At 35.3% G+C, this 23,227-nt stretch overlaps 1 protein-coding gene and 1 pseudogene across 2 annotated transcripts; one reads left to right on the forward strand and one right to left on the reverse strand.

Moving 5' to 3' along the window:
* The first annotated feature begins 2,502 nt into the window (after window positions 1-2,502).
* C1D (C1D nuclear receptor corepressor) lies at window positions 2,503-19,721 on the forward strand. Of its 2 annotated transcripts, none has more exons than XM_023533841.1 (5): window positions 2,503-2,581; window positions 14,496-14,642; window positions 15,342-15,408; window positions 15,724-15,779; window positions 18,419-19,721. In XM_023533841.1, exons 2-5 carry the CDS (start codon window positions 14,505-14,507, stop codon window positions 18,581-18,583), a joined length of 426 nt encoding a protein of 141 aa, XP_023389609.1. In that variant the 5' UTR covers window positions 2,503-2,581; window positions 14,496-14,504; the 3' UTR covers window positions 18,584-19,721. The 2 variants fall into 2 exon arrangements, with proteins under 2 accessions (XP_023389609.1, XP_011363907.1); XM_011365605.2 differs by having other exon boundaries at window positions 2,514-2,585.
* On the reverse strand, window positions 2,884-3,001 carry LOC111743442 (annotated as a pseudogene).
* Window positions 19,722-23,227: the final 3,506 nt, after the last annotated feature.

Consider the following 23,227-nt stretch of genomic DNA (forward strand, 5'->3'; position numbering starts at 1 on the left):
CCATCACCTCATATAGTTACAATTTTTTTTCTTGTGATAAGAACTTTTAAGAACTACTCTCTTAGCAACTTTCAAATATACAATACAGTATTGTTAACTATATTCACCATGCTGTACATTACATCCCCAGAATTTATTTCTCTTAAAACTCGAAGTTTGTACCTTTTGACCATCCTAACCCCCTTTGCTCACACCTCAGTCACCCCATCACTGGCAGCCACCAATCTGTTCTCTGTATCAGAATTCTCTTATTTTCCTCCTGTTTTAGTGATAATACGATGTCTGGTTTTTTTAGATTTCACTGGATGAGTTTTCTTTCCCCATTGTTCCTTAGAGGGCTGAGCAACATTCAAGCATGAAATAGTAAGGTTCAAATGCTGAAATCAGGATTATAGGAGGAAAATGTGGTGAAGGAAAAGAATGGGAGAGTAGAGTAAAGGGAGGAAAAGAAGAAGGGATGGTATTCCCAGTGGTCAATTTGAATGTAAACTCCATAAGGTGAGGGACTTTTTTATTGCTCTATCTAGAACACGTAGAATAGAGTCTGGTACATAATGGGGACTCAGTATATTTGTTTAATAGATCGTGGGATCATGGTGCTACTGTAGTGTAGACGGCCCAGTGTATGGCAGCTGAGGATGTGCACCCATTACATTTCCTTCATGAAAGAATTTACCATTCAGTTGTAGAAGTGCAGTTGGCTGGCAGCCTCCAGCTGGTAGCACCTTTAGGCTCTGCCTCAGCTTTTAAGCAGAAACCACAATCTTGCCAATGATGAATGTAGAGGCGGGTATTACTGTCTGGCCCTTTTTGCCAAACATGATGTCCTCAAAGGAGCACTCTTTGCTTCAGAATTCACTGTTGGGTTGGCTGAGACCCTGTCAGATGTCCATTACAGTTTGAGGCTTTCTGCTGAATCCTGCTTCCTCTTTCTTTATCTTTCAAAGACCACCCCCATAAACCTCTGCATTTCTAACTCCATTTCCATGTTTGCTTCCTGAAGGATCCAAATAACAAAGGTGTGACAATTTGCCTTGAAGCTTCATTATCACCTTGGTCTAGGACAAACTGTCAGGTTCTGATTTGTTCTGGGTGATAATTCAGTCTTCCCAGGTCTCAACAGTCTTTGTGGTAAAGTTATGTACCCAACTCTCAAAGACAGTGTTCATTAAAGTCTGTGGACTGGTGTTAGTCCATGAACTATTTGTCATTACCTGTCTACAACAAGATGAGTGCAGAAATTGAAATAATTATTTAGCAACTTTTATGGGAATTTGGCATTGCTGCAATAACCGTAATATGTGAACTAGTTTTCTTGAATGGGGTATGGATTAGTTTGGCTGTTGTTGAACTCACATGGTGAGTCTCATGTTGTGTGATTTGTGCACTAATCATGTACAGTGAGACCACATTGCACCTTGTGATACTTTAAAATTAGTTTGGCAATTGTGACCCTAGAAATGTATAAAATTGCTTTGATAAATAGAAAATTTAATTTTCAAGAGAACGTTAAAGATTATTGTTAGAATTGGCAATTGATGAAGGATTGAAGATGAATTCTGAAAATATATCATTTATTTCATTTCAGATAAAAGTTAAAAATAAATATTATTAGCTTGCCGAAATTACTTTAAAAACTCTTCTTTCAAATATTGTATGTCAACTGTAATTAAAAAAAAAACAAACCCAAAACTCTTCTTTCATTCCCATCAATTTATTTCTATGAGACTAGTTTCTCTGCTATCTGTATAAAAACAAAAGAAACGGTTTAGATACATTACCCCCTACCACAAGCATTTTTAATCCGGCTAGGTTAGAATAACAAACAAGAAGAAAGCTCAATGCTACTCAAAAAACTTTGGGTATTGACATACAGAATGTTCGTTCAAAGCTTTTTGCTAAACAACGGTCGTGGAGTAATAAAAAGTTCGAAATGTAAAAAATGATGCTTACCGCTTATACTACATTTTTATTGAACAATACGTGCAATTTTCGTAAATTTATTCCTTTTACATTAGTTCTGATTGTGTTTACTAAATGTAACTTTATTTTTAATAATGAAAAACCTGGGCTGGTATTTTGCCTATCTTTCCTCCATTTTTTTGAGTAATTCATTTTTACTGTATTTTACAAAAGTATCTCTTACCGATAGATTGGAAAAATAAAGACCCTGTCTTTAATCACAGATAATTTGGGAGGCTGCTCTTTTGGAAGAGGCTCATTTTGAGGGGGACAAGGGGAGTGTAGAAGGAACCAGTACCTAGGAATGAACTTAAGTGAAAGTTAAAACCTGAAAAATGCTTTAGTAACTAACATTTTTTTTTCTAGTTAAATACACTCACCTTGTATTTGGGGGTGTTGGACGAATACAAATCTAGAAAAAGGTACGCAGAGTCTCCCTGAAACTCCACTGCAACTTTGTCCAGAAGCACTTTATAGCACCACCTTTGAGAGGGGAGAAAAAAGGGGGCGGGGCGAGGAGCGTGAGGTCATCATAGAGCGCCGCTGGAGCTGTGAGCAGAGCAGGCGCTTTATTAACATCACCAACAAGCGACTGTTTTCCGGGAGACTGGAGTAGAAGGCAAGTGAGTAATTATTCAAAGGTGGGGTTTGAATTTTTCTCGTGCTTCTGCATAAGTCCCCCTTTTTTTGTCTTGGGGTCCGGTCCCTCTTTCATCCTTCCATTGGCTGTGAGGAGCGAGGTCGGACCTTGTTGCCTTTCGGGAATGCGAGCCACCTGAACCTTGGAGACAGCATCTTTACAGGACCCCCACTTCTCGTTCAGTGGCTGCTTGCAGGTTTCGGCTTACCTGGGCCCCTCACGTCTCTCTCTTGGTCTGGCCTTTCGCTTTTTCTTTCCCTTTCTTTCTTTCTTTTTTTTAACGCCTACAGCACCTAGTGTTCCAAGGTGGTCTCCCATCCAAGTACTAACCAGGCCCAACCGTGCTTAGCTTTCGAGATCTGATGAGATTGGGCACGTTCAGGGTGGCATGCCTCGGACTCTTCAATTCTTAACTCCAGCTCTCAAATATTGGAAGGTGGAGAATTTAAAAAACACATGACTTCACAATTAACTTTCAGAGGTTTGCCTTCAAACCTTGTTTAGGAGAAAGGCCTAAGGGAAAGGCATAGGGGATTGACTTTCCTATGTCACCCACTCTTATCATGCACATTCGTAATCACGAACTACCTGCCGTTTCTATATTAGCCCACCTGAGATGGTGGACTAATTTCTACCTTCAGTTGCAATCTATAGTGGATAATTTCAAGAAAGTCGTTTTACTTTATGGCCCAGGAATGTTCATTGTGATTCAAACTTCTCTTCTCTGTTCAAAAGATCTTTAATGTCTTCTTGTTAACTGCAGTTCATTTTGTCTTAATAAAGATGTATCTGTCCCATTGAGATGTTTGCTGCCCACTTTTTAACCTATTTGGACTGTGATAGCAGTAGACTGAACCGAGACTTAACTGTATGTTGACATTGGATCTGAAAATAACCAGATAACCCCTACGGAAATTCAGAGACTCGTTTGTGATTTGTTGAAATGATAGAACTCGTTTTGTTGAAAGATAAAATAATGACAGTGTGAACAGTAGTTTTTCAAAATAACCAAAACAATTCTCAGTCAAAAGATGTTAGAGTTGCCTTCGAATACTTGTGTTGTATATCATACAGTTCAGAGTTGATAGTTTTTCTTAACTGCTCTTAACTTTTTAAAGGGCTGTTCATATGTGTTATCTCAATTACTCACTCTTTCCAAACAGTTGACCCTTCAAATATGGCTCTAAGTAGTCCACATTGGATTAGGATATTTGATCATTTTATTATTACAAATATATTGAGTGCTAATAGCTTTACCTATATCATTCATTTAATCCACACAATAGTCCTGTATGCTGTTATAATTATTTTAGAGATGAGAAAATGTAATAAGCAAATCCCATGGTTTTAGAAGGCAGTTTTGCAGCTTTATATTTATAATTTTGAAAACATATCAAATTAAACAAAATTAAACAATATAAGTAAATTCATTGTAATCCAATGTAATTATTCATCTCAAACTTGAGTAGCCTCTTTATAAGTTATATCTTATTTTATTATCAGACTTTGGGATAAATTTGTTTTTAGAGGTTTATCTTTTCCCAGGGATTTTACTGTAAGTCTGAAGGAGAATTACAGGTGACACTAACATGAACTGTCTGCCAAAGACAGTAATATTTATTGAGAGATTATTTGTACATTTCACTATTTTCTAAGATAATGCAGTGCAAAAAGTCATTACAGTAATAGAATTCTGGTGCAACATCTGCATATGTCTCTCTTAGTTCCAAAAAGAATTATATATTGGATTTGTTCTCTACTTCATAATTATGTATAACTACTTGTTAAAGGGATAGAAACAGACCCAGAATGTACATTATCTTGTTTTTGATCCGTGTGGTGACTTCCTAATATTTATAAGTCGAAACTCCAATCCGATATTAAGATTCTTCAAAATTTTGTTCCAGTTTATTTTCATTGGTTTTAACCAGTTAGCAAATAGTTACTAAGTACCTAATATGTGACAAGATATCGTATTAGTCATATGGAGATACAAATGTCATGCAGCATAAATCTTGCCTTGAAGGAATAGCCTAGCAGGTAAATAACCAGTGGAAAGTTCTGAGCAGAGGAGTGACATGATCTGATTCAAATTTTTAATGGGATCATTCTGGCTGTCTTAAGAACAGATTGTTGGAGGTAGGGTAGGAGAACTAATTAGGAGACTAATTAGGAAGGTGTTTTAATAGTTCAGATGAGATGATAGTGGCTTCACAAGGTGGAAAGAAGTGAATGTGGTGAGTAGTAGTTCAATTTTGGATTGAGCAACTAGAAGGGTGGAATTGTCATTAACCGAGAAGTGGAAAACTATGGGAGGAGCAGGTTTGTGGGTGAAAGTTAGGAGTTCAGTTATGACGCATTAAGTTTGAGATGTCTGTTAGCATCCAAGTGGAGGTGTTGAGTAGGCAGCTGAGTCTGTCAAGTGTGAAATTCATTGGGGAGGCCATCGCTGGAAAAGAACATTTGGGAGTTGTCAGTGAACAGATGACATTTAAAATCGTGACACTGGAGATAATCACCAAAGAAGTGAATGTAAACAGAAAAGAGAAGTAGTAAAAGATCTGAGTCCTTAGGCATTTTAGCCATTATAGGTTTGGGGAGATGAAGAACCAGCAAAAGAGACATAATGAACAGCTAGTGAGGAACAAGGACGATTTGGAGAGTCTAGTGTTGTCGAATTCAAGGTGAAGTGGAGTGTTCTATTTTGTCAAACGTAGTTGATGGATCAAGTAAAATAAGGATTGACACCTTTGGATTTATCAAGATACACAAGACAGTATTATTGGTGGATATATGATGACTAAGTCTGGAGAACCTTAGGAGCAAAGAGGAAGAAGAGACTACTTTTGTTTGGGCGATATGGAAGCCTTTTTATAGAAGAGGGGGCATTTGATATGGGTTTTAAAGGATTGATAAGGTTTCACGAGGCCCAGAATTAGGGGAGGGGTATGAGGAGGGGTATCCAAACAGAAGTAAAAGCCTCACTTCTCTTCCTTCAAGGCCATACCTTCCAGTCAGCTGGTTTGAAGATGCTTTTGCATATCCTTGTCTTTCTTCTGTGCCCACTAGCCAATTCCTTGTAACCATTCTTGTTCTAGGCCTATTGAACACTGCTAAAGAAGTTCACAAGACACAAATTAATGCTACCCAGCCTCAACTGGGTCTTCTTTAAATTGCCTGACAATTCCTTTATTCCTCCTCTCTTCCTTCTATCAGTGAAGAAGGCTGATAGGAAAAAGTTGATTTATTTGAAATATGATGTTGGAGGATGCCTTGGACCACCAGAAAGACACACAAGTGGGTCCTGGAGCAAATAAGCATGCAACATTGCTGAAGGCAAAAATGACAACTGAAGCTGTCCCACTTCGGACACATCATAAGAAGGAGAATTCTTTGGGAAAGACATTAATATTGGGAAAAATAGGAGGCAGCAGGAAAAGAAGACCAAACACGAGGTGGATTGACTCCATAAAAGAAGCCAGGGGCATGAGTCTACAGGAGCTGATCAGGGCAGTTAAGGACAGGACACTGTGGACATCACTCATTCTCAGGGTCCCCAGGAGTTGGAGCCTTTAAGAAAACATATGCATATACAAATATGCCTCCACACTCATATGTGTTTTATTTCTTAAAAACAAATGGATGTATTATATATCCTGTTCTTAAATTTTTGTTTACTGTAATATATCTTAGGAATCTAAGCTCTACATATTTTTTCATTGTCACAGAGTTTTTATATTGAATGAGTATATCGTAATTTATTTACCTAGTCCTTGTTAATGGACACATAGGTTGTTTCCTGCTTTAAAGTTTTAATGTTTTAAAGAGTGTTGCAGTGAATGTCTTTGAACATTATCTTGTGGGAAAGTAGACATTTTGAGAAGTTAAATTGCTGGGTCAAAGAATTTGTACATATATAAATTGAAGCATAGTACTTCAGTTTTGAAGCATAGTGCCAAGTTGCCCCACAAAAATGGTCAGTTTACACCAATTCATAGTGAATGAGAGGCTGTTTTTTTCACCTTTGCCCATACCAGGTACTATCAATCTTTTAAATTTTTGCTTATTTGACATGAAAAATGGCATCTTGTTACATTGATTTATGTTTCTGTAATTACAAGCAAGATTGACTAACTTTATGCTTATTAGTCATCTGGATTTCTTTATGCGTGAACTGCCAATTTTCTTTGTTCATTTTTCTTTTGGGTTGCTACGTTTTTGTTTTGTTTTGTTAACTTGATTTGTAGAGGCTCCTTTTATCTGTCTTTATGTTGCAAATATTTTCCCCTAGTTTTTCATTTGACTCTAAACTTGGTTTGTTGGTTTATTTATTTATTTCCTCATGCATGCATTTTTATAAGGGCCAGGTAAACATATAAGACATCAGGATTTCTATTTGTGGGGAAGGAAATTTGTGACATTCTTAATTAGATACCCTTGAATGTCAGCCTTTGTTGGAAATGTAACCCAAACCTCATTTGAAGCTACAGGCTTTGTCTTGTTTTCATGAGTTTTGTTTATCAACTGTCACAGACTTGGTAGCACCCAGTAACCTACCTTTCCAATTATATTTGGGACTGAGGTGAGATGTAATTGAACTGCTTAAGTATTCTAGAGTGTATATTTAGGTATCCCCCAATTTATGAACTGAGTTGCATTCTAAAAGTTAATTTGTGAATTAGCTATCTAATTTTACTATGGAAATAATGTACATAGGTTTTTTAAATCTTTTCTTTCAAAATGTAATTAATCCATGAAGACTAGCTTTTTTAAAAAACAAATTCAAGATGTTATGTAATTTTAACCCTATGTATTTCAGTTTCATCTTTAAATTATAGGGACATTTTCTGATATAATACTCTTTCCATAGATGACAAAATTATCAATAATTTCTTGGAGTCATCTAATATTCAATCCATGTTCAGATTTCTTCTTAAAAATATCTTTTTACACTTGGTTTTTACACACAGTCTCTCTACATTCCATTTGGTTCTTATATTTTCTAAGTCTCCTTATTCTTCTTCCTCTACCTCCCCTCCCTTTTCTTTAATTTTTTCTTCATGCCATTTACTTGTTACAGAAACCAGGTCAATTGTTCTGCAGAGTATTTCTCATCCTTTTATCTGTTGGTGATCATCACCTGAATCTATAATTTTATTAGGAGTTGCAAAATGGCATTTTGAAAAAAAATGTTGTCATTTCTTCCATATTTTGTTAGCTGAAATTTGAAGTCTCGTTTTATTACTTGGGAAGTTGACAATCAAGAATAACAAAGCTGCTGTGGGAAAATGCTGCCAGAACAGCAGCTTGAGATGCCAGGAGTATACCTTTCTCTGCTGTAGTTCTGGTGGCTTACAGGTTTGTGATGGTCTTCTTGATGTGTCATCAGCTTGGCTAGGCTGCAGCCCCCAGGTATTCAGTGAAACACCAATCTAGGTGTTGCTGTGAGGATATTTGTAGATGTGATTAAAATCCACAGTCAGTTAACTTTAAATTAAGGAGATTATTCTAGATAAACTGGATGGGACTGACTCAATCAGCCTAAAGGCTTTAGAAGCAGAACTGAGGCTTTTCTGACAAAAGAGAAATTCCACCTCTGGATAGCAGCTTCAGCTTGTAGCTGAGTGCCAGCATGCCCTTCATGGAAAGCCTGCTCTGCAGATTTCGGAATTACTTAGCTCCCACAATTGAGTAAAAGCAGTTTCTCGTAGTAAATCTCTTCATATATATATCTCCTACTGGTTCTGCTGCACTGGGCGAACCCTGGCTGGTACCAGGATCAACGCCCCTGACTCTCCTGTTCTCTGACAAAAGGGGGTGAGGGATGGTGCTGAGTCAGAGGACCTACTTCGTTTAGTGTTACCATATAATGAGTGGCTCAGACTGGGACTTTTGAGAGAGAAATGGGGAGCTGAGTGGGTGGTGGGTAGAAGCAACAGATGTAAACTGGCACTGTCTTGGGCAAATTGAGACATAGAATCATTCTACGTGTCAGTCACTGGTGAAACGACATCAATATGACACAGCCCCTTCAAGGAGCTTAGTCAAAGGGAAGTCAAGGAAATCAGTGGATGTTACCAGACAGTGTATTGAGTGACACGAGGCTTGTAGTGATGTTTATCCAGACAGAATGGGAGGGTGGCAGAGGGTGAAAGGTGAGAGTAAGTGAGCATGGAACATTTGGAAAACTGCCATCGAGGCTATAACCTTAGGATTGAAAGAGGGGTGCCATGAAAGATGAGGTTAGTCAGACAAGTAAGGGCCACATCCTAAAGGCCTTGGCATTCATACTGCGGGGTTTGGAATTTATTTTCAAGGTGATGGAGAGCTACTGCAGAATTTCAAGCAGGGCTGTACCATGGCCAGACTATTTTAATAGAAAAAATCTTATTTTGTAACATTCTTAAATTAAGAGTAGAGAAAAGTTCACAGTAGAAGACTGCTCAGAGGCTCTTGAAATAATCTAGTCAGTGAGAAAGAGGCAAGCTTGTGGTATAAGGAGACTGAGGCAGCCGCATTGACAAGGCTGATTGGATTTGGGCCGGAGAAAGGAGTGAGGGGTCATTCCCAGGTTCCTGGCTGGACTAACCTCCCTGAAGTAGAGAACTGAGGAATGGTAGGGGGATGACTTCAGTTCTGCACGTGATGCTGTGCACCCATCCTTTTCTCCTGTGGGTACTCTGGCTTCCATAACCAGTGAGAGGAGGGAAGGAGTAGAAATAATGTCCTGAAGGGATTTCTGGGAAGGGTTTCCCCACCTCTGCCCCTTAGTGTCAGCCAGATTTTACTGAACGATGAAGAGGAACACATTTTCTCATACCCTGTTCCACCTTTTCACCTTTGCAGCTGGTGCTGTAGAAGGAGTAGGTGGAGGGGGGAGGAATACCTATAGAACCCTGGAGGGGAGTGAGGAGCAGAGGTGTGTGAATTCTTTCTCTTTTGGCATTTTACCTTATACAACCTTGGACAAGTTATCGAAACTCACAGTGGCTCAGTTTCTTGTCTGCAAGGAGTAGATGAGTTAACGTGGGTGATGTGCTTAGAATAGCGCCTGGCTGGTAGGGAATGGTGTTGAAATGTCTGCAATTGCTGTTAATACCATACATTCACTGCTTCATCCTGGGGTCCCAGTAACAAAGAGAACAGAGGGATGTTTCTGCAGCTCCCCCTGCAACTTTTCCTGTGGAAGGAACCAATATTCAGGAACTGTATATGTAAAATGTTAGAATTGGGGGGAATTTCTGATAATAGAACCTTTATGTTTTAGTCTGCCTTGCCTTTATTACTTAGTTAGGGGAAAGGCGGGTGGTTCGGTTCAGGTTTAATGGGGATAATTATTCTTCCCTCCTTGCTTTCAGTGTTCACCTTAACCCATTTTAACAATAAATAACTACTTGTTTATTGGGGCTTAGGGACAGGGAATAATTGCAGGAAAAATCCACATTATGATTCTAGAAAGAGAAAATCTTTCTAACAAAAATTGGATGAAAAATTAACATTTAAATAAAGGTCTTTTTATGTTTTTTTATACTTGAGTATTTGTTAAAAGCCAAAATACTTTGCTAAAAGATGCCTTTAAAAAAAGTATCATGGTTACTTATTTTTATTACACATTTAATACATGCATTTTGAAAGAAAACTTAAAGAACGAAGAGTTAAAAAATGAGTCTGCTTTGATCCTACTCCCTAATCCATGCCCCTGCTCAGAGAGAATGTCTACATTTTATGTCTTCTAGATCTTTTTCTATGTAGCTACACAGGTTTTTAAAAATGAGTGGCATATGTTAAGAAACATTATATGTTATATACGATGTTCTGTGACTTTCCTCACTACTTCTCATATTACCACATAAAGATTTACTTCTTTTAATATTCTTTTGGATGGATATGATATAATTCTTTTAATTATTTCCCTCTTGATGAATATTTAGATATGTCTAGTATTTTATTAGAGGTTATTTATTCAGCATGTTTATTGAATGCCAGACAGAGCTAGTGAACAAAATGTAAAAATTCCTGCCTTCATGTAGTTACCATCTTTGGAGGTGGACAGACAGTGAATGAAATAAATACATCAGATGTTTTTGAGGATTTAAAGGTAGAGAAAGAGATAGGGAGTACAGGGCATGAGGAGTAGGGCGTGTTTATGAAAATAGGGTAATTGGGAAAGGTTTACCAATAAGTAATATTTAAGTAAAGAACCGGCAGGTAGTCATAAGCTCTGAAGCTATTGGTGGGGGAGGAAAGGAGGAGGAGAACATTCTAGGAAGGGGAGAAGAAGCTTGAAGATCCTGATGTGATTGGCGAGGAGCAATGATGCCATTTATGGCTGCAGTGGAATGAGCAAGGGGAAGAGTAGGAGCCGCAGAGGTCACAGAAGGCAGCAGAGAAGGCAGATTGTATTGAGCTTTTTAGGGCATTGTGAGGACTTTGACTTTTACTCTGAGTGAGGTGGCAAGCCTGTGGAAGTATATGAGCAGAGGTATGACATAATCTTAAGATTTTGAATGATCACTCTTTCTTGATGATGAACTATTGAGCTGGAGACATGGAGGCCATACAGGAGGCTATTGCAACAGTCTAGGCAAGGCACAAAGATGGCTTGGACTGGCTTGGACCAGGGTGGTAGCAGTAGAGGTGGCAGGATGAGGCTAGATTCTGAATATGTTTTAAAGATAGGGTGAGAGAGAAGAGTCAAGGACCACTCTGAAATTTTAGGAACAATTGGAAATGTGGAGTTACCATGGAATGAGATGGGAAAGACTGCAGTAGGCAAGATTCGGAATTCGGCTTTGGGCACATTATGCTTTAGAATCTGTTAACATCCAACCACAGGTATTGAGCAAGCGTTGGAAATGTAAATTTGGAGTTCAGTGAGGGAGGTCAGACCTGGATATACAAACTTGGGAATCATCACTTTATTAATGAAGTTTAAAACACCGAGCTCACCTAGGAAGTAAATAGAATAAAAGAGAATCAAGGACAGGCCTTGGGACACTTCAAGGTTAAGAGGCTGAGGATATGAGAAAGATGACCAAGAAATCAGCTGGTGAGGTAGAAAGGAAACCAAGAAAATGTGATGCTCTAGAAACCAAACAAAGGGAGTCAAGGATGTGAGATGATGAGAACTGAGACTTGACCATTGAACTTAACTGTAGCTCTGTGGGTGACCTTGACAAGAGCAATTTTGAGTAAGAAATAGGGGGCTTGTTTGTAGTAGATTTAAGAGTGGAGAGAAACTCTTTAGAGGAGTTTGTTCTAGAAAGGAAGTAGAAAATAAGGCTTTTAGCTGGAGTGGGATATGAAGTCAAGATGTCTCGTTTGTTTCTTGTCTAAGATGGAGAAATAAAATGTTGAGCTTTATGGGTAATGATCCAGCAGAGCGAAAATAGATGAAAGAGAAAGTGGGGGAAATTCAAAGAGTTTGAGGAGTCCCATTTTGACGAATTTATATACATGTCTACGAGGATTTCTTTAGACTAGATTCTGAAGAGGATTTCCTGAGTCATGTACATTTAAAAAATCTGTACTGACTTATATTCTACCTTCAGTGTATACCTTTCTAATATTGAACTTTAATAATCTTTAAAATTATTGCCAATCTGATGGCTGATAGTTTATTTTAATTTGTTTTATGCTTTGTAGGAACTCTGTATAATCTAACTAATCCTTGTTATATTTTGGCAAATATTTTTTCCTAGGCTGTTGCTTTTAACTTTGCTTACGTTACTGTGTAGATGTTTTTTCAGTTTTATGCAGTTAAGCCATTTCCTATTATAGCATTTGGGTTTCATTTGGATTATATAAATATTTTATATACTCTTTTAATATGTTTATTTACCTTTTAAAATTCATCTGGAGTTTATTTTTAAGTGTGTTATGAAATAGGTGTCTAAGTTTTCCATCTTTTCCTGTGTTCTTAACCAGTTAAATACCATAAGAATTAACTGTTTCTTGAATGTTTGGAAAAAATTACATATAATAGCTTCTAGGCTTGGATCCCTTTTGGAAGGTAGATGTTTCGACTTCTTTTAAATTTTTTTTCCTGTGATGAATTGTCTATTTGGTTTATGTACTTCTTTTTAGGTTAGTTTTGTTAAATGATTATTTTTTCCAGCACCTCGTTCTTTTTATCCATATTTTCCAATTTATTGGTTTATGGTTTTACATGAAGAGAAGAAATACTGAGTCATTTCTCTATCTGCAGTATAACTCTTGTACGTATACCTTTATCTTGGCTGCAGATGCTGGAGCAGTCTTTTCACAGCTCTAGAGATTGGGTTAGCTATTTTTAGCCCTCATGGCCCAGCTCTTACTGCCCTTCATCTTGGGGTTACTTCTAGATTCTCCCCTTTTGTTTGTAAGGAGTCGGAGGCTTCTTGGCGTGTTTCAGTCCGATCTGATTTTCTCTTTAGCTCATACAAATTTCTACTGTTGAGGTCTGCTGATGGGATGTGCCCCTCTGAGTTTCCAGCATTACTATGGGCTTATTTTTATATTTCTTCTACCATTTTGGAGAGATTTTTGGGAGGGATGAGAGGCAAATACATATTTTTAGTTAGCCTTTTGAAATAGGAAGGCACAATTCTTTTCCTGTGTGGTTTTCTTTTATCATAGTTCTTTAATTGCAGGTTGTACAGTAGTTGGACAGTAACTTTACAGCACAAATAGTGATAGATAAACTTCACTTTTTTTTTTTTTAAACGAACCCAGATGTCTCAGTGGAATATATACTCTTTGAATAGAAATGTTGATATATTGTGACTAAATATTCAAAAAGTACTTTTTAAACTTAAATGACATAGTCATAACATTTAGAACTATGAAGGTCTTTACAGATCATTAGACCAACTGCCTTATTTTATGGATGAGGTATTTGAGACCAAGAGAGATACAGTGATTTATCTAAGGTGACAGTCAGTGGTCAAGCAAGACAAAAAGCCCAAATCTTGTTACCTCAGTTCTGCAGTGCTATTTGCTATTTTACACATTCTTGCTGTTCTCCTTAGCTATGTAACGAAAGAGGTATTTTTAGCTAATAAAAAAAAATTTTTAAACCTAAAGATAGTACACATGCTTAGAATTGCTTCTGAAATTTGGTCTTAGATAACATATGAAATAAATATTATGATATAAATGTGAATTTTAAAAGAATGAACTGTCAAGGTGTGCTCTAGCCTAAGTGAAAACCATATAGTTTATTTCTCCCAAGTTTCCTTTTTTCTGCTTCATGTGATTTATGAACTCTTAGAATTTTGTTATTACTATTTTAAAGAAATCTAAGGAATGTTCATATAAATATAAATATAAACATAGGCTTGAAAATGATTTTAGTGATTAAAAATCATAAGATATTTCAGACCTAGCATTTCTCATTTTTTAGTTTAATATACCATGCTGCTAGATCAACATTTAAATTTAGAAGGGCTAAAATATATAAACTTTAAAAAAAAAAAGAGTTTTGCTTATCATTTTTTCAGCAAGCATTAGGGGATATACTTATGGCACCTTCATTGCTTTGCTTGGTCTTTAACGTAAACAGAAAGTTTTTTAAATGTAGATTTTGATTATTGATATTTTATGTTTGGCAGTCATGTCTTTATTTCTTAAAAAGCACTGAGGGTTTGATATATGTACATTAGTTGACTGGGCGGGTCTGTTCCTCCCTCACCTCCTCCCCAATCCCATCATCCCCAAGCAACTTAAGAAGAGGGGAAATTTGAATGTACTTGCTCTAGAATTATATTCTAAGATCTGTTTAATTATCCTCAGGTTTTAACTCCTTTAGCACTTTTGAAATACACGTGACATATTGATATATATATATTTTTTGGTAACCTGTAGAGCAATCTTTGTCTCTAATATGAATTCTAAGAATTTACTTTTTTTCTAGTCCGTCATAATGGCAGGAGAAGAAATTAATGAAGACTATCCAGCAGAAATTCATGAATATTTATCAACATTCGAGAATTCTATTGGTGCCGTAGATGAGATGCTGAAGACCATGATGTCTGTTTCTAGAAATGAGTTGTTGCAGAAGGTACTTGAAAAATGTAACTTGCAAAACCGAGTGCTGTGTTAGGGAACATATAGAAGTTGATTAATGATATATGCTCTTTTCCCCCTTTATTTCAATTTTATAAGTGTTTTTGGGTATTTTTAGGGGGTAAAACAAAACAAAGCAACTTTAGGAAATATTTCTTAACTGTTTTTATTTTGACTTGTTTCTGCAGAAAAAGGAGCACTTCTTTTCGACAGGCGCTATCTTTGACCTTTTAAGTATTACAATGATGTTATCAGGGTTTCTGGAAACTATAGAACAAAAAGTAAATTGACTTTGACAGTCGAAAACAAATCTCATTTTGTTTCTTCTGTCTTTGGTATTGCCTACGCATTTTAGCCTGCTTCTTATACATAAATGCATCATGTACAATGTTTATATTGATAAATTACTTTTGACATACAAAGCCCAGATTGTAACTCCTGAAATTAAAATAATTCAAAAGAATTTTTCTTGGATTATACACATTCCTTGTCTAACTAAAGATGATACCCTGAATTGAAAATTTGTGGGCAAAAATCACTGGTTAACAAAACTTCGTCATTTTGCAAATTATTTCCAGATCATTTGGTTATTGGATTATGGGAGTGAAAAAAATATTTTTTTGATATCTTGGGCTTGGTGAAAGTTTAAAATATGATGTGATGGTGCTCAAAGATTGTATTTCTCTCTCTCTAGTTGGACCCACTTGAACAAGCAAAAGTGGATTTAGTTTCTGCTTACACATTAAATTCAATGTTTTGGGGTACGTATATTACTTTGGAGTTAATTAGAAAGCAAATTACTGTGTCAAAGGTGATTTATTTTTTAAAATGCTAGCAATTTATATACAATTATACTTCATGGCAATTTTAATAGTCAGATATTTATTTATTTTAAATCAGAATACCAGATGCCTGTGAGCCACACATACATTTATTATTACTTAGAGATTGAATAATTTAAGATTTAATCTATCGTTTGTATGACTTCTTTTTTCTGTGAATAACTAGAACTTCTTTAATTAATGCTCTTAATTAATACATACAGCATTTTATTTCATGAACTCTTTCTCTTGTAGTTTATTTGGCCACTCAGGGAGTTAACCCTAAGGAGCATCCAGTAAAGCAGGAACTGGTAAGATTGCAGTGGGTTTCTTTTTACTTCACATGTCTGTCTGTGGTAGTGTACCTGAAGTTAAGTTACAGTAATTGTGGAGAACAAAATTATTTAGAGTTGAAATTATGAAAGTGAGTCAGATTTCATCATGTCTTTAGTTTTTCTTTTGCTTACCTTTGTTAGAGAATTGGTATTCCATATATTACATAAATCTCTGTATGGGGAAAATGTTACAATTCTAGTAATTATTTATAACTTCCATATTATTTTTCCTATAAATTCTTGAAATCTTGTTCATCTCTATAACTGCCTTTAAAAAAAAAAAACTCTTACACACTTTTTAAAAGTATATTCTAGTTGATTTACTAGCAAAGACGGGAAAATTTTTCCCCCACCTTTTCAATTCTTCCATTAATTCATTTTCTCAGCAGTAAAGAATCCAGTTCAGCAACAAAGCTAAAAGCTTTTTTGGCACCAGTTGTATGTGTACTGTCCAGTAATTCCGCATTAGTGACATATTTACAACCTGTAATAAATCTTCTAGGTTTGTCTTTGTATTCCATTTAGATGTATAAGTACAGTATATAAAGCCTAGTATCTTAGAGTTTTTGCTGACTTCAAAAATTAAATCAAATCATTCAATTTGAAAGAGAAAAAGTAGAAATCAAACTTATGGTTATCTTCTTGTTTATGAATAAGAATATTAATAAATTTGTGTTTATAAAATATAAGGTAAATATATATGTGAAATACACTTGACACTGTATTATTGTTCTCAGGTCATATGGTAGTTGATATGTATGTTATATACAACTTAGTAAAGTACTTGGTCACTTATTTTTAAAAAATGAGCAAACCAGATCTGTTGTCTTCATTTTCTTAATGTGTAGACTAAGACATTTTCTTCTTTTAAAGTTCTTGGGGGATAATAAATTTATTTTTAAATACAGAAATTGTGAAAAATACTTAAAGCAAAAATATAAAGCTATATGATACCTAGATCTTGATTCGAGCAGTGATACTGGCTTTCAGTCCTAAGAATTATACATTGTGTCATGTATTTTCAGCTTTCTAATATGGACTTTACATTTATAAAATTTCTCTATTTTCCTTTAACACGAAGTAATTTGGAATATTTTAATACTTGGTTCTGTCTTTGGAAAAAGATAAACTCATCTGTCTTCTTTCTCCCTCAGAACCCACTTTATGGAGGAGTACATTCATATTTTGGACAAGAGTTGACAAATAAAAAGCATACAAACCTGTTCTTTTCTAACCCTATGACAGACATCACTAATTGATCACAGAGTTAGTGTGTGAGACGTATATCATGAATGGGGAGAAGCATTGAAAATAAAATAATCGGTTTACTCATTCAACAAATATTTGAGTGCTGCTAAGAGCCAGGCATTATTTCCAAGTGAGGTGATTCTTCAGTGAATAAAGCTTATAAATATCTCTGCCCTTGTTGTGGCAGATACCAGACTATCTAGTGGAGAGAGACAAACTATCAACATAATACAACAAACAAATAATAAATAAATATGAATAGATAGTATGTTAGAAAGTTGTATGTTATGGGAAACAATTTAAATAGAGCACAGAGCAGAGGTGATTAGAGTGGTTGGGTCGGACTGTGGTTTTGAACGGTGGTGGCAGGTCCAGTTACCCAGGTCATTGTTTGACTGACTGGAAGGAAGGGAGTGGGTGGCTGTGTGGGTGTTTGAGGAAGGTCTTTCTAGGCAGAACGGGAGTGGGTCTGTGTTGGGAGGACTTGAGCTTTTACTCTGAGAGAAGTAGGCAGCCACGAGAGAGTTTTGAGCAGAGTTGTTAGTCTTTTACAATTAAAAAAATTCTACGGTTCTGCATTTTTTTGTGCATGTTTATATAACTATTTTGATTATTTTAATGAAACTTGCTTTTTAGCAGTGATCCATCATTTACTGTGCTATTTTGTGGCTCTCATCACGTTTATTTCTCCAATTGAAGTATAGAATAGTCCTTTATTGCAATTAGTGGTCTCAGAAGATTTTAATGGTATGACAACCTATTATGTTTCTCATCTTGTTAAATCTGTTTAGAACTGTATATGTCATTAAAAAAATATGTGCTTATCAAAATCACAGTTATGAGATTGAATAAAAGATCTTGTATTTTCATTCTGTGTATTTTAATTGTGACACTAGAAAGTAACATAAAAAAATAAATAAATCGTGCTTCATTTATTTCCTGTTTAGAAAAATTTTACGAGTTGAGTTTGTATGTTACAAGTATATAAGAGCTCTATTTTAGATTGTAGACTTCAGGTAGTAAGAGTTAATATATGGATTTAGGTTAATGCTAAGTAAAGAATGTATAAACACATCTCTAAACAGGTCAGTGCTTACCTCTGTAGTGATGTCTTAGTCTAGTTCTCTCTCTTTTGAAACACTCAGAACACTTCTGAAATGGCTTTAATGTCTCTTTTTCCCCAGACTGTGAATCCCAGGAGAGCACGGAGCAAATTTATCCTGTTTCCTTACACTTACTAGCTCCACTCAACAGGCAATAAATACATACCTATTGAATTTAACTGAGGAATAGTATAATAAACTTCGTGGTGGTGAACAGCTTAGTAAATCTGTTGCCTTTCTTCTTCTTTTTTTTTTATCTTTAAGGAAAGAATCAGAGTATACATGAACAGAGTCAAGGAAATAACAGACAAGAAAAAGGCTGGCAAGCTGGACAGAGGTGCAGCTTCAAGATTTGTAAAAAATGCCCTCTGGGAACCAAAAGCGAAAAATGCATCCAAAGTTGCCAATAAAGGAAAAAGCAAAAACTAACCTTTTGGTTTCGATGTACACTTGTTCAAAAAATACATTTTATTGTTTTACACAAAATAGATGATTATGTGGCAATGCAGAGTTTAAATGTATTCCTTATTGAATTCATTTATAAAATTTACATTTAAATTTGTAATGCTAAATACTTTTATCCCCCAGAAAGATTAAGTTATCTTCATTGATTTTCCTATAGAGCACTATGAGGTTTTTAACATTGTGGTACATTTTATATTTATAGTTTACCATCTCTCTTGACAGAAGCAACTGTGAAATTTAAGTTAAATGTTCTTTGTAAACATTTGTTTATTTTAAGTGAATAATGACTTTATGAAGTATGCTATCTGAAGGTCGAAGTTTTAAATACATCTTTTTTCACTATATATAAGAAAAAATGAAATGGCTTGAATGTCCCATTTTTTTCCTGTGTAGTTATTCGACCATATTTTCATGATTTTAGGAATTGCTTATTTTGATATTTGAAGTGTGAATTTAACACTTTAAGATTGTACTTTAATTTTGGCACTTTGCCTCTGTGTCTCGTTTAAAGTAAACATTCAGCCATTTAATGGCTGAATTTTGGTATAACGGCTATATCCTGTCAATAAAGACTGTAAATGTTGCTTAGCTGACCAGTTGTTTTTCTCTTTTGAGTAAACTTGCTCTTGAAATTAGGAAGATAGGTTTTAAAAATCATCAGTAATATAGAAATTTGTGTTTTTGTTCCTGATGCATAGTGCCCACAGTTCTCTTGGTCTCACTTTTCCAGATTGTTTGATTACATGTTTCTGAGGCTACATAATGTACATACAAGTGTTTGTACATTATAACAACATTCTATGTTATATAATGCCACTCAAGCAGAGGAGAAATCCAAATGAGATTACATTGTATTTATATTCTGATTTATTTTTCTAGAATATATGTTACAGAGAATTCTATGTGTTAAAATTATTTTTTATGTCTAACCCATGAATTTTAATTATATTCCCTTAATGCTTTCAGTCTTTGAATCCACATCATTATGTGTAGGAATGCCAAGTACAGTAAAGTACTTTAATTTTTGAAAAAGAAGTTGTTAAAATTTTCTATGTGATTAATTCTCCATAAGTAACCTTGAATAAATGGTTTTCTTGATTTATGGTAGCATGTATTGGAAATGGTCTAAAATATAATGGATTTTATAAAACATGTTGAACTCTTTCTATGACACATGAAGAGGAAGTCACTGATAGAAGCAGAAAGACTTCTGGCTCAGATGTCAGACAATTTTTGAAGTGGAAGAAAATTTATAGTTATTTCACTCTTTTCATTTTCATTCTCTCAAATTTTTGGCTTTTTAAAAAAAGTAATTTCTTCATGAGAGAAATAAATTATTAAAATCAAGTGTAGTCTACATTGGCCTTATTTATTGCAAAGAAACTTATAACTTGCATTTCCATATGTTTTCTAATTTCATAAAGGAAAAAAGTTAAAATGTCATACAGTTAAAGAAAATCATTAGCCAACTTATTGATTTGTGAAAGTCCAACTCTATAGTCTGTTAAATTTTTAGGAGATTCTTACATGAATAAGTCAATCTTTATTAGGAATAAAAAATAGTTTGAGTATATTCCATTTTATTATATGTAATTTTAAATACTTAGCACATAATAAGGAGCTGAATGGCAATAGTGCATTAGGTGCTTATTGTTTATTCATTTCACAAATATTTAGTGACATTTACATTGTCAAATACTGTGCTAGGTTCTAAATAAGACCACTCCAGCCTTTATTTTTATAAAAGTGTTATGAAAAAAAATCTTTTTGTTCAATTCAGTTTTTCAGAGTTACCAGAAAATTTATGACAAATTGTGCTCATTAACCTTAGTCAGAACCATGAAGGGTGAAGGGTTGATCTCTGATGGTGGTGTGGTTATTGTTAGCGTGGTTCCTTCCGAATGACAGTCTGCTATACGTTTCGATGTTAATCACAACTTTTATTAATCTCTTTGGGAATTAACAAGTTGGAGAGGTTATAGCTATAGATATTTTTAAGGTTAGCATTATAGACTATTAATCTAATACTAAATAATGAGATTTTGTCTTCTAATATTTTAAGTACAATTTTCTTGTTCATAGTTGCAGGATGGGAATTCATTTTAGTAAAGTAGAATATGTTAAGAGGAAAATTGAAGCTTGAATTATGATTCCTGGAATTAGGAGGTTATGGCAGGTTGATTGGTTTTTAAGATACCCTGCAGATTAAAAAATTGTTCTGCTTAGCTATTAGAAATGGATTGGCATTATTTCTAAATAAGGCTTTGAAAATTGGCTACAAATGTAGGAAATGCTTCAAAAATGGGCAATGTATTGAATATAGATACATTTTTCTTAAGTAGGTTGGAGAAAAAGGTGCTTTAGGAATCAATTATGACGCAGTTAAACTATAATTTTATGCAAAAAATTATCAGAAATTCTGGCTTTGCAAAGTGACATTAACTGAGAAAGATTTGAACAGTGATTCTGACTGTCATGTAATAGCTAAGTTTGATATATAAAGAGAAGAAAAAGCACTGGCGTCTCATTTTCTCCCTTCGTGGCATAGTTAGTAAACTTGTTCAGATAAATTCAGTGGTTCTTTTACCAGATGACCTTGGTAGCAACCTGTTTTATATAAATGTGACCGGAATGTACTGTACTAAACAAAAACATTTCCTTTGCCCTGTATCTTGGTCTGAAAATCTTTAGTTTTGGAAATACAAACCATATTTTGTTTATTTTACATATTAGCATTTTATAGTTGTCATTGACAATTATGTCAGGGAGAAAAGTATACAGGGCTTTATAATAGAATTCTGTGGATTTGTTCTACTTGATTAATTTGCTGTTAGACTGCTGAGAGCAGGATTTCGAGAAATGCTTTGTATGTTTTTGGTTTGTAGATTCGTTTTCTTATTAGAGTGAGCTGTCATAAACCACTCTTTGGAGCAGCCACCCTCTGACTTGGTGTACCTTTTTAAAGTGTTTATTTTATGGAATAATTTTTGGTATAGCCAGTAAAGCTATCCAGAAAAGGAGATAGCTATAGTGATATCTATTGGTAGTTGAGGTTTAATTTTAATTCCGTACCTCTCCCCGACCCCAAAAGGCCAAAACCAAAACCATCGTAGTTCTGTATTGCTCATCTGTTCATAAAGGGTTGGAAAACAATGTGAGCACCGCCCCCTTTTCCTTGAAGTTAGCAAATGTATCATGGCAGAATAAGTGCATGCAAGATGTCAATTTTGTAAAGTGATATATTTCAGACAGTGCACAAAATTTGATGGGAAAAATAAGCTTTTATAAATGAAACATTTAAGAGACTTTTTATTATTTGCTTTCAGTTCAGTGTTGCCTTTAAGGCACAGCATTTCAGTTTGGCAGCTACAATAAATGACTGAAGGAAATTGAAGATGATAATTCAACATTCCAAGATGCTTCTGCTGAAATGAACGTAGACCTACCCAGGGCTTAAATTTAAAGTTTATAGTGATACAGTATTTTAAAGCCAAATACCCAGGAAATTCATGGTTATATGGTTTGAATGAGATGATTCGGAGAAATAGAAAGTGCCTTCAATTTCTTGTTATGTAGATATTATCTATTGGGAGGCTGTGTTGAAAATGTTATTGTAAAAAGAATAGAGTCTTGTTATACACAATTTGCTATGGTATACAATTCATCTTGGACCTTGTCCAAAGAGGTTTAGTTATTAAAATAATGAGAATAATAACAAGGCATCTCTGATTTAGTGCTAGAGCAATGGATTCTATGTTGTAATATATACATTATGTTGTAATGTATCTGGCTGATACTGTTTTCATTTAGCGATCTTTGTTTTCTCTAATATGCATTCCTTGACTTATCTAAAATCATTTGCTACCCTATTTCTGATACTTATTTTTCCCTTAAGAAAGAAATCATTATTAAAAGTACATACCCTGTGTCATAGTTTCTGGGCTTTGTGGATTTTGACATTTGTGAGTTTTAACGTTTGTGATTCTATTTGTGAGTGGCCTTAGGGATCGATGGGGTATATAGTATTTTGCAGTTTTGTCAAGGCACATGGTAATTCCTGCTAAATTCCATTCAGGAAGGTATTACGCAGCTAATGATTCAGCCTAGCTGACCTCTCAGCATCCACAGTGTTTCTCCTCACTTGTAGTCTCATTCGTTTATTTACTCATTTATTCAACACATATGTATTGAGCTCCTGTGTGCCAGGTTCTGTTGTAGGCATGGGAAATTCAGCAATTAGTCAAATAGTGTGTAGTGATTAATGGCAAACTTTATCATATGAAAAAGGGCTGCTGTTAGTTGAATTGTGTTCCCCCCACATGTGTATATTGAAGTCCTAACTCTCAGTACCTTGTAAGGTAATCCTGTTTGGAAATGGTGTCTTTGCAGATGTAGATAGTGAAGGTGAGGTCATTGGGGTGGGTCCTAACCCCATATAATGAGTGTCCTTATAAACAGCAAATTTGAATGTAAACATGCACACAGGAAGAACACCGTATGAAGATGCAGGCAGGGATTGGGGCGACACTTCTATAAGCCAAGGAATGCCAAAGATGGCCAGCAAAACACCAGCAGCTGGGTAGAGGCGTGGAGCAGATTCTCCCTCAT

The sequence above is a fragment of the Pteropus vampyrus genome, unplaced genomic scaffold (assembly GCF_000151845.1).
Source record: "Pteropus vampyrus isolate Shadow unplaced genomic scaffold, Pvam_2.0 Scaffold113, whole genome shotgun sequence".
Taxonomy (NCBI): domain Eukaryota; kingdom Metazoa; phylum Chordata; class Mammalia; order Chiroptera; family Pteropodidae; genus Pteropus; species Pteropus vampyrus.

Coding starts and splice junctions, on each gene's coding strand:
- C1D (XM_023533841.1), top strand. CDS start 14,505: ATGGCAGGAGAAGAAATTAATGAAGACTATCCAGCAGAAATTCATGAA. Junction 15,409..15,723: donor ATTAAATTCAATGTTTTGGG/GTACGTATATTA, acceptor TTTCTCTTGTAG/TTTATTTGGCCACTCAGGGA. Junction 15,780..18,418: donor ATCCAGTAAAGCAGGAACTG/GTAAGATTGCAG, acceptor TTTATCTTTAAG/GAAAGAATCAGAGTATACAT.